Source organism: Protopterus annectens, chromosome 3.part0 (genome assembly GCF_019279795.1).
Source record: "Protopterus annectens isolate FY-2018-M chromosome 3.part0, PAN1.0, whole genome shotgun sequence".
In the NCBI taxonomy this organism is placed as follows: Eukaryota; Metazoa; Chordata; order Ceratodontiformes; family Protopteridae; genus Protopterus; species Protopterus annectens.
In genome coordinates, this window is record NC_056731.1 from 301888694 (window position 1) to 301904161 (window position 15468).

Below are 15468 nucleotides of genomic sequence, written 5' to 3' on the forward strand. Positions count from 1 at the left end.
AAAAGGCAGAAGCTCTAAAACAAATATCTCAATTATTAAAAATGAGAGCTGTGGAAAAGGTACCATCTATGGAGCAAGGACAGGGATTTTACTCCAGACTCTTCCTGGTACCAAGAAAAGAAAGCAAATGGAGACCTATTCTCGACCTGTCCGCTTTAAACACATTCCTCATTGTTCCAAAATTCAAAATGCTGACCCTACAGCAGCTTCTTCCCATGCTGGGCAAGGAGTCTTGGCTGGTAACTCTAGATCTCAAGGAGGCATACCTGCACGTCTCCATACGACCAAATTGCAGAAGATACCTCAGATTTCTTGCAGGATCAGAGCATTATCAATTCTCAGCATTGCCCTTTGGCTTATCTACTGCCCAGAGTGTTCACGAAATGCCTGGCATCAGTAATTGCTCATTGCAGGCTCCAGGGAATCCAAATCTACCCTTACCTGGACGACTGCCTGATACAAGCGGACAACAAAATCAAGTTAGCAGAAGACTTGAAAAAGGTCATTTACCTACTACAAGCCCTGGGATACACAGTCAATATAAACAAGTCAAGGCTGATACCATCCCAAAGGATAACCTTCTTGGGTGCAGAGCTGGACACATCAAGCAAATGGCATTCCTAACAGTAGAAAACAGGAGCAACTCCTCTATACTTCTTGGCATTAACAAAGCAGAACCATCTAACAGCAAGAAAAGTCCTGCAAGCCTTGGGTTTCATGGCATCCTGCATAATATTGGTTCCACATGCCAGACTGCATATGAGAAAGTTACAGTGGTACCTAAGGAATTTATGGTCTCAGCACAAGCACAGCCTAGAAACCCAAATTCCAATAATTCCATGCCTGAAGCAAGAATTCCAATGGTGGGTTCAGGCCTGTCAATCAAACAAAGGATTGCCCTTCCACAACACTCAACCAAGCCAAACCATTACCACGGACGCCTCAGACCTCGGTTGGGGAGCCCACGTGCTAGACAAGTGCATACAAGGCTTATGGACTCAAGACTAGCTGCACCTACACATAAATCAGAAGGAAATGCTGGCAGTAAAACTGGCAATTCAGACATTCAGACAATTTCTTCGACAAGGTCAACTGTTGATAAGGACAGACAACACCACAGTTATGTGGTACATCAACAAACAGGGAGGCACACATTCGTACCCTCTATGCCGGATGGCAATGGATCTCTGGAATGTGGCCCTGAGTTACAACGTTCAGTTACAAGCAATTTTGTACCAGGAAAAGAAAACATTCTAGCAGACATACTAAGCAGGACTACCACGGATGCCCACGAATGGATGCTGCATCCGGACATCTTCAAAACCATTACAAGACAATGGGGACTCCCTCAAATAGACTTATTTGCATCTCCACGCAATCACCAACTAAAGAAATTCTGCACAAGGACGTACCACCCATTTGCTTGGAAGGTGGACTCCCTATCTTTCATTTGGAAAAACCTGACAGCATATGCATTCCCACCACTTCCTTTGATGCACAAGGTGCTATTGAAGATCAAGGAGGACCGTCCAAGGATCATCCTGATAGCTCCAGACTGGCCAAGACAACATTGGTACCCATTACTGAGGAGCATGTCTCGGGAACAAATATGGCACCTACCCTTGTTCCTTGCTGTTAACACAGAACAACTACAACACCCTGCATCCAAACCTGAAAACACTGCAGCTAACTGCCTGGAACATTGCATAAGAACAAATAACCCAAATTTATCCCAAAGGGTAAAGACATTATCTTGGAGGCTCGCAGACCCTCAACAAGAAAAATTATTCAGCAAAATGGAAAAGATATTTCATTTGGAGTACTGCAAAGGAGAAAATGTGTCACTGGTAAACATAACCAACATCCTGGAATACTTGGCAGAGCTCTTCCACAAAGGCCTGTCCTATTCTTCCATCAAGATTCATGCATCAGCTATTTCAGCAGAATACGACTTGGATCCTCCAGTCTTCTCACATCCTCTGCTCAGGCAGTTTCTGAGAGGAATTAAAATGTAAAACCGCCTAGGAAGCCACCATTGCCAGCATAGGACTTGAACTTTGTGCTAGAAAAATTGACACTTCCTCCTTTCAACCAGCAGCAACAGCAGAATTACAATACTTATCATGGAAAACTGCTTTCCTGTTGGCAATCACTTCAGCAAGAAGGGTATCTGAGCTACAGGCACTAATGGCAGTACAGCCCTTCCTGATCTTCCACCAAGATAGAGTATCCATGAGAACTAATCCTACTTTTATGCCTAAGGTGGTCTCCAGAGTATCTTTGAATCAGGCTATCCACCTACCTACATTCTTCCCCAACCCTCAGAACAGGGGAGAAAGGCTGTTGCATACCTTGGATGTGCATAGACAATTACGCTACTACCTGGACAGGACCAAGGGCAATAGGAAAACTGACCAGCTACTGGTAGCATATGCAACAGGAATGGAAGGAAAAGCAATTTCAAAGCAGACAATCTCTAAGTGGATAGGAAATTGCATTAGATTTTGTTACTCCTACCATGGAAAGAAAACTCCAGAAAACATCAGGCCTCACTCTACAAGGGCTACAGCCACTACCACAGCTTTTCTACGAGGAGTGGCTACCAAAGACATTTTAGAGGCTGCTACTTGGAGCTCCGTGCATACATTTGCCAAGCATTATAATTTACCTTTATACTCCAGATCCCGAGCAGGTTTTGCCACTGCTGTTTTGCAAGGTATCTTAACTACACCATAATTTTATCTCTCCTCCCCAGTTTTGCTATGGTATTCTACCCATTTGTAAGGACTGCAGATGCATCCTTGAAGGACATAGTACAGTTTTGTACCTACCATAAATGTAGATGTCCGATAGGAATGCATCTGCAGTCAGGATTACCCACCCTCCTTCCCCTCTGTGGTACTCCTAGGGTATTTGCCCATCTTCTAGCTAGCTGGGGGAATCTATTATGGTGTATTTGTTTGTATATATGTACATACATGCCTATTTTTGTTTGCTCTCTACTATTTGGAATCATTTGCATTTATCCAAATTTAGCCTTCCTAGAGGGCACCTGGCATCTGGGGCAAGAAACACTGAGGAAAATGGCGTCGGCTGATGCCTTTATACCCGAATAACTGCAGCTATGACGTCGGGTGAAGTGCGACACCAGCCGAGGCCAGACCCAGACTTTGGAATCCGGCCGACCGAAGGGCTGCCTGACGACAGGACAACCCATTTGTAAGGACTGCAGATGCATTCCTCTCGGACATCTACATTTATGGTAGGTACAAAACTGTACTTTCACACTGCTGCAGTCCAGGTTACCCTCCCACCTTCCCCTCTTCTTACCTGGGTTTTATCTATAGCTCTTTGTTTATACAATCTCTAAGATGTATTTCTATATGGTGTATTTGCTTACAGCTGTAGCTATTGTTTTCTACTTATGTAATTTACTTAGGATTATGTATTGCTTTCCTATTTGGGGGCACCTGACATCTGGGGCAAGAAAAACTGAAGAAAATGGCGTTGGCTGCCTCTATTATACCCCTGTTGCACTGACGTCAGGGAAGAAGCGACAGCAACCAACGCCGGACCAAGATTTTGTAACTCGGGCCGACTGCGGGACCGCCTGACGGCAGATAACCCAAGTGTGATGACTGCAGCAGTGTGAACACTCGAACATCTACATTTATGATTGGTACAAAAAGTACAGTTTTGTACCTACCATAAATGTAGATGTCCGAACAGGATAGCATCTGCAGTCCTAACATATGGGTTGTCCTGTCGTCAGGCAGCCCTTCGGTCGGCCGAATTCCAAAGTCTGGGTCTGGCCTCGGCTGGTGTCGCACTTCACCCGACGTCATCTCTGCTGGTCTTCGGGTATAAAGGCATCAGCCGACGCCATTTTCCTCAGTGTTTCTTGCCCCAGATGCCAGTTGCCCTCTTGGAAAAATAAATTTTGGGTAAATGCCAATGTTTCCAAAAAAAATAGTAGGCAAACACAAAAAATAAGCATGTATGTACATATATACAAACAAATACACCATAAGAGATCCCCCTAGCTAGCTATTAGGAGGGTAGATACCCTAGGAGTACCACAGAGGGAAGGAGGGTAATCTGACTGCAGATGCTATCCTGTTCGGACATCTACATTTATGGTAGGTACAAAACTGTACTATGTCCTTCAAGGATGCATCTGCAGTCCTAACAAATGGGTAGAATACCATAGCCAAACTAGGGAGGAGGAAGAAGAATTATGGTGTAGTTAGGATCCCTTGCAATACAGCAGTGGCAAACCCTGCTCGGGATCTAGAGTATAGAGGTAAGTTGTAATGCTTGGCAAATGTATGCACGGAGGTCCAAGTAGCCGCCTCAATAATGTCCTTGGTAGCCACTCCTCGTAAGAAAGCTGTGGTAGTGGCTGTAGCCCTTGTAGAGTGAGGTCTTATGTTCTGTGGAATTTGCTTTCCATGGTAGGAGTAACAGAATCTTATGCAATTTCCTATCCACTTGGAGATTGTCTGTTTGGAAATTGCTTTTCCTTCCCTTCCTGTTGCATAAGCTACTAGAAGCTGTTCAGTTTTTCTATTGCCCTTGGTTCTGTCCAGGTAGTAGCGCAACTGTCTATGTACATCCAAGGTATGCAGCAGTCTTTCCCCCCTGTTCTGTGGATTGGGAAAGAAGGTAGGTAGGTGGATTGCCTGGTTTAGAGACACTCTGGATACCACCTTAGGCATAAATGTAGGATTAGTTCTCATGGACACTCTATCTTGATGGAAGATTAGGAAGGGTTGTACTGCCATTAAGGCCTGTAATTCCTAAACCCTTCTTGCTGAAGTAATTGCCAGTAGGAAAGCAGTTTTCCAGGATAGGTGTTGAAGATCTGCTGTTGCTGCTGGTTCTCACGGAGGGAGTGTCAATTTTTCTAGCACAAAGTTCAAGTCCCATGCTGGTAATGGTAGTTTCCTAGGAGGTTTTACATTCTTGATTCCTCTGAGGAACTGCCTGAGTAGAGGATGTGAGAAGACAGGGGGACCGAAGCTGTATTCTGCAGAAATAGCTGATGCATGTATTTTGATGGAGGAATAGGACAGGCCTGTATGGAGAAGCTCTGCCAAGTACTCCAGGATGTTAGCAATATCTATCTTTGACACATCTTTTCCTCTTTCAGTACTCCAAATGACAAACCTTTTCCATTTTCCTGCATAGTTCCTTCTTGTTGAAGGTCTGCGGGCCTCAAGGATAATGTCTTTAACCCTTTGGGATAAATCTGGGTTAGTTGCTGTTATGTAATGTTCCAGGCAGTCAGTTGCAGAGTTTTTAGGTTTGGATGCATGATGTTGTAGTCGTTCTGAGTTAACATCAAAGGCATCAGGGGTAGTGTCCACGTTCTCCCCCGAGACATGCTCCTCAGCAATGGATACCAGTGTTGTCTTGGCCAATTTGGAGCTATCAGAATTATCCTTGGACGTTCCTCTTTGATTTTCAGTAGTACCTTGTGTATCAAAGGAAGAGGTGGAAATGCATATGCTGCAGGCCTTTCCAACTGAAGGATAGAGAGTCCACCTTCCATGCAAGTGGGTGGTATGTCCTTGTGCAGAATTTCTTGAGCTGGTGATTGAGTGGGGATGCGAATAGGTCTATTTGTGACATTCCCCATTTCTTTGTGATGGCCTTGAAGATGTCCGAGTGTAGCATCCATTCGTGAGCATCCGAGGTAGTTCTGCTTAGCATGTCTGCTAGGATGTTTTCTTTTCCCGGAACAAATATTGCCTGTAACTGGATGTTGTAGCTCAGAGCCATATTCCATAGGTCCAGAGTCATTCGGCATAGGGGGTATGAATGAGTGCCTCCCTGTTTGTTGATGTACCACATGACTGTGGTGTTGTCTGTCCTTATCATTAAATGGCCTTCTTTGAGGAATGGTCTGAAATTCTGGATTGCTAGTTTTACTGCTAGCATTTCTTTTTGATTTATGTGCAGGTGCAGCTGGTCTGGAGTCCATAATCCTTGTATGCATTTGTCCAGCATGTGTGCCCCCCAACCTAGGTCTGAGGCGTCCGTTGTGATGGTTTGGCTTGCTTGCAATTTGTGGAAGGGCAAGCCTGGGTTTGACTGGCATGCTTGAGCCCACCATAGGAACTCTTGTTTCAGGCAATGGGATTAGTGGTATTTCGGTTTCTAAGCTGTGCCTGTGTTGAGACCATAAATTCTTTAGGTACCACTGTAGCTTTCTCATATGCAGTCTGGCATGGGGGACCAGGATTATGCATGATGCCATGAAGCCCAAGGCCTGCAGTACTTTCCTTGCTGTTAGTTTGTTCTGCTTTGTTAATGCCACGAAGTAAAGAGGGAGTTGTTCTTGTTTTTCTGCAGTTAGGAATGCCATCTGTTTTACTGTGTCCAATTCTGCACCCAAGAATGTTCTTGTTTGGGATGGTATCAGTCTTCACTTTTTTAAATTGACTGTGTATCCCAGGGCTTGTAGTAAGCAAATGACTCTTTGTAAGTCTTTTGTCAGCTTGCTTTTGTTGTCCGCTTGTATCAGGCAGTCGTCCAGGTATAGATAAATTTGGATTCCCTGTAGCCTGCAATGAGCGATTACTGATGCCAGGCATTTTGTGAATACTCTGGGCGCAGTAGATAAGCCAAAGGGCAATGCTGAGAATTGATAATGCTCTGATCCTGCAAGAAATCTGAGGTATCTTCTGCAATTTGGTCGTATGGGGACGTGCAGGTATGCCTCCTTGAGATCTACAGTTACCAGCCAACACTCCTTGCCCAGCATGGGAAGAAGTTGCTGTAGGGTCAGCATTTTGAATTTTGAAACAATTATGAATGTGTTTAAGGCGGACAGGTCGAGAATAGGTCTCCAACTTTTCTCTTTTCTTGGTACTAGGAAGAGTCTGGAGTAGAATCCTTTGCCCTGTTCTGTAGGTGGTACCCTTTCCACAGCTCTCATCTTTGTTAATTGAGCTATCTGTTTTAGAGCTTCTGTTTTTTGATTTGGAGGTAGGGTTGGCATTCCTCTTTTTACTGGTAAGGTGTGGAAATGAAACCTGTAGCCTTGGTCTATAGTTTGCAAAATCCACTTGCCTCTTGTGATATAGTGCCAATTTTTTGAAAATAAGGCTAACTTTCCGCCTAAGGGTGCTGCTATTTGTTCCCTGGTAGGCGGTGTCAGAGCCAAGTCACTGTGATTGTCCTGTTGCAGTGGCAGTGGTTGTGTCTGTGCCTCGTTGGTTATTGCCTTGCCACTGGCGTCCTCTGTAGGCACCTCCTCTGGATTGATTTCTGCCTCTGGAACGTCTATTCCTGCCTCTCTGAGGTTTAGAGGAGTCTGGAAAGGACCAATTTTTGAAGGCCAGTTCCTGCTAAACCTTGGGGCTGAACCTGTAAGAAATCTTTAACTGTTTGTACAGATTTTGCCTTCTCTTCCATTTTCTTCATTACTTGCTGGGCAGGAGAACCAAATAGACTGACCTTATCCATAGGAGCATCTAATAGCTTTGCTTTAACATGATCCGCAAGACCTGTTCTTTCAACCATGCATGCCTTCTTATAACTGTGCCAGTCATGGCTGATCTAAATGAAGCCTCCAGTGCATCATAGCCACATTTTAAAGAATGGTTACTAACCTGCTGAATGTTATTCACCATTTCTAAAACATATTTCTTATCTAAGGAATCATCAGAGGACAGTTTCTTAGTTAACTGATCAAGCATAAACTCTTGGTATTGGATCATATGAAACTGACAGTTCAAAGCTCTAGCTGAGAGAGTAGCAGAGGTGTAAACTTTTTTACCCCATCTCTCTAAGGACCTGGATTCCCTTTCAGAAGGGAGAGGGTTTTGCTGAGGTCGGCTACTGCCTTAGGCCCCTGGGAGATAGTCTCAGGATCTGCAAGGGGAGCCTTGTATAGGTGGTGATGAGTGTCCGGGACCCTGTAAAACCTATCGGGCTTGGCAGGGTCTGCAGGTAAAGTATCAGGAGCAGTGCAAACATCATTAAATGCATCATCCACAACAGGAAGAACTAGAGGTATAGCTAATGGCCTATGTTGCAGTAAATGTAGAAAGGTCCTAAGCCTTTTTCTTGAATCAGAGAAATCTTGTCCCTGCCATTGGAATTGCTCTCTCATGGCATGTAAGGTTTCCCCAAAGGAAAATTCCTCTGGTGGAGAGGCAGAAGGGATAGATTCTTCAGCATCGGAATCTTCATAAGTAGAAAAAGGAGCCTCTGGATGGTCTGTATTGTCTGAAACATCAGAAGAATCATCTGAGGACACTGGCTCAGGGGGCTCTGCTCTAGGTCTCTTTTCTGGAGGCTGAGAGGCCCTGTCTGGGTGAGATTGGGATCCCCTTATTAAAGAGATGAGATCCTCTGCCAGCGTAAGCATTTGAGAACTGGAACTGGGCCTGTGTGAGGGGGGCTTAACAGGCACAGATTTAGCAGATTTGGCTGCTTTAGCCCTGGCAAAGGCCTTTATAGACATGGCTGCAGGAGGCCTAGCAGCACCACGTGCTGGGGTAGAGACATCCAAAGGGATGGTGTCCGATAATTCTAGAGGAACCACATTAATAGGCAAAACTTCAGAGGCCGATTCAACTAGGGTAGCAGGAGCCTCGGTAGTAGTCATGGATTCGGCTGAAGATTGACCCGTTTGCTCGGTTTCGGCCGAAACCGAGACACTCGCAGTTTGCTTAACCGTGGTTTCGGCCGAAACCGCGGACCGTGAGTGTCGATCTTTTTCTTTGCGTTTCTTAACAATTTGAGAAGTCGGAGGATCCGACGGCATAATGTACGCAAAATCTGAGCCGAAAAACTGTTCAGCAAACTCCGACCGACGCCTAAGCATTCGTCGGTTGAAGGAAGCACAGGCTAAACAGGCTGCTACGTCGTGGTCTGGGCCTAAACAAGGTAAGCAGTAAGAGTGGAAATCTTTATGAGGTATTTGTTTCCCACAAGTTAAACAGTTATTCACTTTTTCTGACATCGGCTGAGGCAAGAAAGAGTCCCCAACGGGTACTTAGCTTTTAGAAGTCTTCAAGTAGTATTCGGTAGTAGTAATCTCTGGATCTGACCGACCGGCACTTGCGAACAGCTTCTGCTTCGCGCCACGGCAAGAAAGACTGAGGAAAATGGCGTCGGCTGATGCCTTTATACCCGAAGACCAGCAGAGATGACGTCGGGTGAAGTGCGACACCAGCCGAGGCCAGACCCAGACTTTGGAAGACGACAGGACAACCCATTTGTTAGGACTGCAGATGCATCCTTGAAGGACATCTGTACTTTAGTGACTCCCTACTGGCCAAGGCAGCAGTGGTTCCCCCTACTTCACAATCTAGCCAAGGGCAATCACTACAAGTTACCCTACAAAGTGGACCTCCTGACACAAGAAAAAGGAACTCTCCTTCACCCACACTTGCAGATGTTATCCCTGACACTGTGGGTGATAAACTTTTTATCTCATTCAGACACCACTACTCAGAGGACGTGCTTGCAGTCCTGATGGAGGCCAGAAAACCTACAACAAGAAAATCATACCTAGCTAAATGGGAAATATTTACTAAGTGGTGTCTAGACAAGGGAGGGGACCTTTGCATTGCTAATCCCTCTGATAAAAAATGGGCTTTCCTATTCTTCAGTGAAAGTACACCTTTTTGCAATATCAGCCTGCTTGCCACTTGATCCCCCCTTGCTATCCAGGCTCGATGTAAAACTCTTTCTTAAAGGGGTGTTGCACATTAGACCTCCAAAAAAGCTGATCCCTCCACCTTGGGACCTTAACTTCATCCTGGAAAAGCTTACCCAACACCCATTTGAACCTGCTGAGACAGCTTCCCTTCAGATATGTACATGGAAAACCGTCCTCCTAGTGGCCATCACTTCAGCCAGAAGGGTTTCTGAGCTGCAAGCCTTAATGGCTTGCCCCCCCCCTACACCATGTTCCACAAGTATAGGGTCACCCTGAGAACCAACCCCTCCTTTATGCCCAAGGTGGTCAATGATTTGTCTCTAAACCAATCCATCCACCTTCTTTCCCTCTCCCACAAATGAAGGGGAGAGGATACTCCACTCCCTGGATGTACACAGGCAACTAAGATTTTACCTGGACAAAACTAAATCCATTAGGAAATCTAAACAACTCTTTGTTTCCTTCCATCCCAGAGCATTGGGCAAGGTAGTCTCCAAACAAACCATCACATCTGTCTTTGCTACTCCCACCATGGGAAAAAAAACCCCAGTGGGAGTAAGGCCCATTCCACAAGGGCAATGGCTGTCTCCAGGACACTGTTTCCATTATGAAAGCAGCCACATGGTCCACTCTCCACACTTTCACCAAACATTACAAGCTTGACCAAGTCTCCAGAGCACGTGCAGGATTCTCCAGGGCAGTCCTACAAGGCTTTGTGGAATCCTCTTATGCATCCGCCACCCTCTCATCCAACTAAGCTGTGGTACTCTCCCACAACAAGAGTACTGCAACATAGGAATAGAAGGACATAAAATAGTTGTGTAAAATCTTACCATAACCATAGATGTCCTTCTTTTCCATGTTGCAGTATTTCTTCCCACCCACCAATAACCCACTCATCATTCAGATTTCATCCCAGCATCACCCTGAACCTATCTATGCTACAGAACGACCCCAGGGTCCCATACATGACACCACTGGCACCTACTCCTGCAGGGCCTTCTACTCTACCTGCTGAGCTTCAAGTTCTGAGGATTGTGCATGCAGACGTCACATTTAAGGCCCCTGGTGTATGGCCTTACGTGTGACGTCCCACGCAGCTGCAACAGCCAAGCTGAAGCTTTTGTATAGGAGCCAACGTATGAGCCGCCTGAGGCCAGGAAATCCAACAACAGGAATACTGCAACATGGAAGAGAAGGACATCTATGGTTATGGTAAGATTTTACACAACTGTTCTATGTTCGAATGATCACTGCTACAGTAGTCACTCCCTCAATCCCCCTTGTCTTCTGATTTGTTGTTTGTCAGGGTGTAAACGTTTTTTTTTTTTTTGTTAGCATTGCCCTTTAAGGGCTGTGCCTCCCTTTGTCTGTTGGTATGAAGTCTGAAGGGCTTGATGCCCAAACCTGTCTTTTTAGTCAGATCAACTCAAGCTGTCTTGAGTGTTTGAGCCCATGGAAATTGCTCTGAAGCTGGCCAGCTGTTATATCCTTTACAGGATATAATCCATATAGCTAAGGCTACTACAGCAGTGATTATTCAGAAACCTACTGTTATGATAAGTTTACATAAACAAATGTACTTTATGGTTCAGTACCTTCACAAATCTGCACAATGTGGTTTTAGAAGTTAACAGGGCATGACAATTTTTTGAGCTTTGGATTGTATGTTACACCCTTCTTTTCAGTGATTTACTTAGCTTACAGTGAGGTTTGAAACTTTGATGGACAATTGGTCTAATTTTTATTAGTAATTCTGAGTAATGATTTCACGTTGCAGACCCAAGATTTCCAGGACAGCAACTTTTTGAGCAGCAGAACCCTCCACCTCCACTTCTTAACGCTCACCCAGTTCCTAATCAGAATCTGGCAGCTTTTAACCAATCTGGTCAAGCATTTAATCAGCAAGGACAGCAACCGTTGTTTCCTAGAGAAAGACCTCTCCGACCAAACCTACAGCCACCAAGTCACATGGGCATGCCTCATTTTAACCAGCCAGGACCATGTGGTCCTCGACCGTTTATGCCTCCTAGACAGCAGAATCCACCAGGACATGCACAGTCCTTCCCTCCTCCACACATCCAGCATGGTATGCAGGTATGGTCCTTATGATTTTTTTGCCTCATTCAGTAACATTGATAAGTAAATAGTAAAATGTTAAAACTTAGAATGACATTTTTTGTGTATTTATTTTTATAATTAAGATTTTTGCTTACTAGAAATCTGCTTATTATTGGTGTAGGTGTTTTACTGAGCATGCATACTTTTTGAATGGGAAATCAGTACTCATTGTTTCAAATCGTTTTGACGCATATCTGTGAGATGAGCTAGAGTGAAACGTTTATAAAAGAATGTTAGGGTACTGACCCCCTAAAACTGTGAGGTTTTACTTATTCTGTTTTACATTTTAAGAATCTGAGAACATATGAAACCATGGTCTTATTTTTTTCCACTTGACATGCCATTTTCAGGTGTCTTGATTCATTGACGATTTTCATCAGAGTTCACTTGTGAGTTCTTGGTGGGCAACGTACGTTAGCCCTAGTAATGTTGGTCTGTCTTCATTTGTGCTGGTACTTCTATGTGGTAGAAAAATGCACTGGTTGGAGTTTATCTTACCTTTTTGCATTTGTGCTTTTGAACACAAGATGTTTTTACTCATTGCAAGTTACCACTTAGTGAGTTGTGTGATACCACAAAAGTAATTTGTTGGTTGATGTCTACCATCATGTAGTATACCATATTTGGTTTCTTGTGGTGCACATTTGTTTAAGCTTTGCAGAATTTCTTTTAATCATGACATGACCTGTGTCCGTGAAAAACCTGTGAGGACATAAGCCATAAACTGCTTTGGAAGTAAGTTCAGGTATCTGGACATTACTTGTTGCAGAAGGGCCAATGGAAGCTTGTTTCCTCAGCATTGATGACAATGGCCTCACTAAGATAATTATGTTGTTGTGACTACATTCCCACTTAATGCAGTAGAGGTGTTGGCTACACAGTGGTGGTAAATTTTAAGTAGGCTTTTTGCAGAACTGTGAACAGACTTGACAGAGCACATTAGTCTATCTTGTATTTGGTGATTGTTTGCAGATGTAGCCAGTGCAGCTAATAGGTCTCTCTTGGCTTATGCAGTAGTGGTAGCTTTATTAACATACTGAAATTCACTGAAAATGCCTTTGAAATGTTCGTAGAACACAAATACCTAATATTGTAGATTCCTCCATTTACTTTGTATATTGTTATCGGTGATTAGGCAGTCTATTCCAAGGATTAAATTTTCTATTTTAAAATGCAGAAGAGCGTCCGGGATGTGTCTTATCCTTGCTTGACCCAGTTAATGTTTTGACTGGACTGCCTGAATCATTGTAGAGCATGCTAGCAATCATTTTGTCAAGCAGAATATCTGGACCTTGATGAAGTTGGTAAAGAAGCAAACATAATAAAAATCACGAAAACAACTTACAAAGTTAAGTCACAAACCATCCAATAAGTGCCACGGCTCTTTTATAACCTTGCACTGTTGAAATAACCACAAAAACCGCAAGGTAAATCCAAATAGAATTCAGCAACAAATACCAAATATAAGGAATCCTGGTGGAATAGGACACTGAAGAATAAACTCGAAACTGATGCGAACTGAACAAGTAAATCAATATCCTTTATTCCAAAGAAGAACAACGATACAAAACGGTAAATGTAATTATTTAATTTATTTCACATGTATATTTATTGTGGATTTTTTATATATATATTAATTTCATATTATTGTATTATGTACAAGTATATATTGGTTACATAATACTTATATATTTGTTAGGTTGTATAGGTGAAATGATTGTTAGGCATTTTTTGAGATATGGTTTATTATAGAATTTTTGTGAATATATTTTAGATTTAATATTATCATACAGTGTGCTCATTTTAAATATTTTAAAATCAACATGAACATGGATGCTTGAGTATGGTTATTGTGATGAATTTTATTGTTGTATTTTTTGCACGAACTGCACTGATAGATTTTGTATATATTGAAGTATTAGGAAGTGTAGTGAGGTCTTTAAGGGGTAGAGTACAGCACAGGACAGAACACAGGAAATTATATATTTTTCAGCTTCCTGTTGGCGCCAATTTTAAATCTAATGATTGGTGTATAAGGGCAGGGGGCGGTATTTGCTATACAGGATATTACATCAGTTTCCGCTTCCTTTTGGCGCCTTTTTTCTTTTAAAAGGATTTTATTTTATTAAATCAAAAGGTTCTGATAAAGCCCACGAGTTGCTGTGGGTGAAAGCGGTTAACCTTATTGGAATGATTTTTGTTATTTAAGTGCATTTACCGTTTTGTATCGTTGTTCCTCTTTGGAATAAAGGATGTTGATTTACTTGTTCAGTTCACATCAGTTTGGAGTTTATTCTTCAGTGTCCTATTCCACCAGGATTCCTTATATTTGGTATTTGTTGCTGAATTCTATTTGGATTTACCTTGCGTTTTTTGTGGTTATTTCGACAGCGCAAGGTTATAAAAGAGCCGTGGCACTTATTGGATGGTTTGTGACTTAACGTTGAAAGAAGCAAACATGTCTTAGCTCTACCTTTCATAAAACTTCATATTTGATGCATTCACTGCTCTTGTGTATTACTGTCTTTGAACCTGACTGGCAGTGAAGTTTGATTCATTCCTCTAGATGGCCTGAATCCACTAACACTACAGGGATTTTTTAACAGTGATGAGCTTTTTAAAATAATATGGGCAAGGATTTTCCATATGTAGAGTTGGGTTCTGCCTTAATTTCTACACAGTGGCTTGTCTGTATTTTTGAAAATAATAACGTTGGCATTTCTCAAGTCTTGTGTAATTTTCTCATCTTTCCAAATTTGTTGAATGAGATGGAGACATCTATACCAAGTGGTCATCCCAAGAATCATTTCTGTAGGAATATAAAATGAGAGTGAGATTATATGCCTCATTGTCAGTGTCATTCAGTTTTCAATGTTGATACTCCTTGGTATGAAGAAGGGTAAAATGAAGTTGTGGTCTTCAGTGAAACTGACTTGTAAATGGTAGAATTTATTGTCCCCATTTCTTTTTTTTTTCCCCCCCTACTCAGTGTAGGTATTCTTCTGTGCCTCATTAGTTTGTTAGGTGTTCTAGGAGTAGTCGATTTTCAGGAGCTGGTAAGTTATTCAGACTCAGAGGGGAGCTCAATGTCTTATTTTCCTTGTGGGGGTTTCTCTTTCTCTGAGACTGTTAGTAGAATACACCAGTGTTTTCAGCGGGAAAAGTCTCAGGTTTTGCAGTCCTTCAGAAATTACTATAAGTTGTTAAAGAAGGATTTTCTAGAACCCACTTCCATTCCTCTTGTTTTGTCTGCTTTAGATTATGTATGTGTTACATCCTACAATTTTCCTGATATCTAGCTTCCCCTAAAAAGACAGCATGTATAAAGTTCCTGTCTTTTAAATTTTATACACTATTCCCAAACCTGACCCACCTATAGCTTTAGTTGATCCAGGGGCAAGTTTATCCAAGGAGTCTCTCTCAAGATTTTTTAGAACTCCTTTTCCTAATTGTCCAAGAGATTTTTTTCTCTATTCTTCCAGTTTTGGCAAAAAAAAAAAAGTCTCAACAAAATTCAGGAAAACAGATTTTTAAGGACTGGCAATGGGGTTCATTAAGAAATCTTGAACCCTGGAAAACCAATGACAGTCCAGCAAATCTGAATGACTTTTCAAGAGACCGTTGATCCCCCTCCCATCCTGGCCCTGTTTTTCCTTCCAGAAAGTCTA

The 15468-nt window shown here is 42.8% G+C and overlaps 1 protein-coding gene across 1 annotated transcript in view; it reads left to right on the plus strand.

The window, feature by feature from the left end:
* The window catches only part of RBM33 (RNA binding motif protein 33), a 1894586-nt gene that overhangs the window by 1123500 nt on the left and 755618 nt on the right, over nucleotides 1–15468 (plus strand). Inside the window, exon 12 of the mRNA XM_044064784.1 lies at nucleotides 11460–11776. Coding sequence (XP_043920719.1) covers nucleotides 11460–11776 — 317 coding nt within the window. The remainder of the gene's footprint in view (nucleotides 1–11459; nucleotides 11777–15468) is intronic.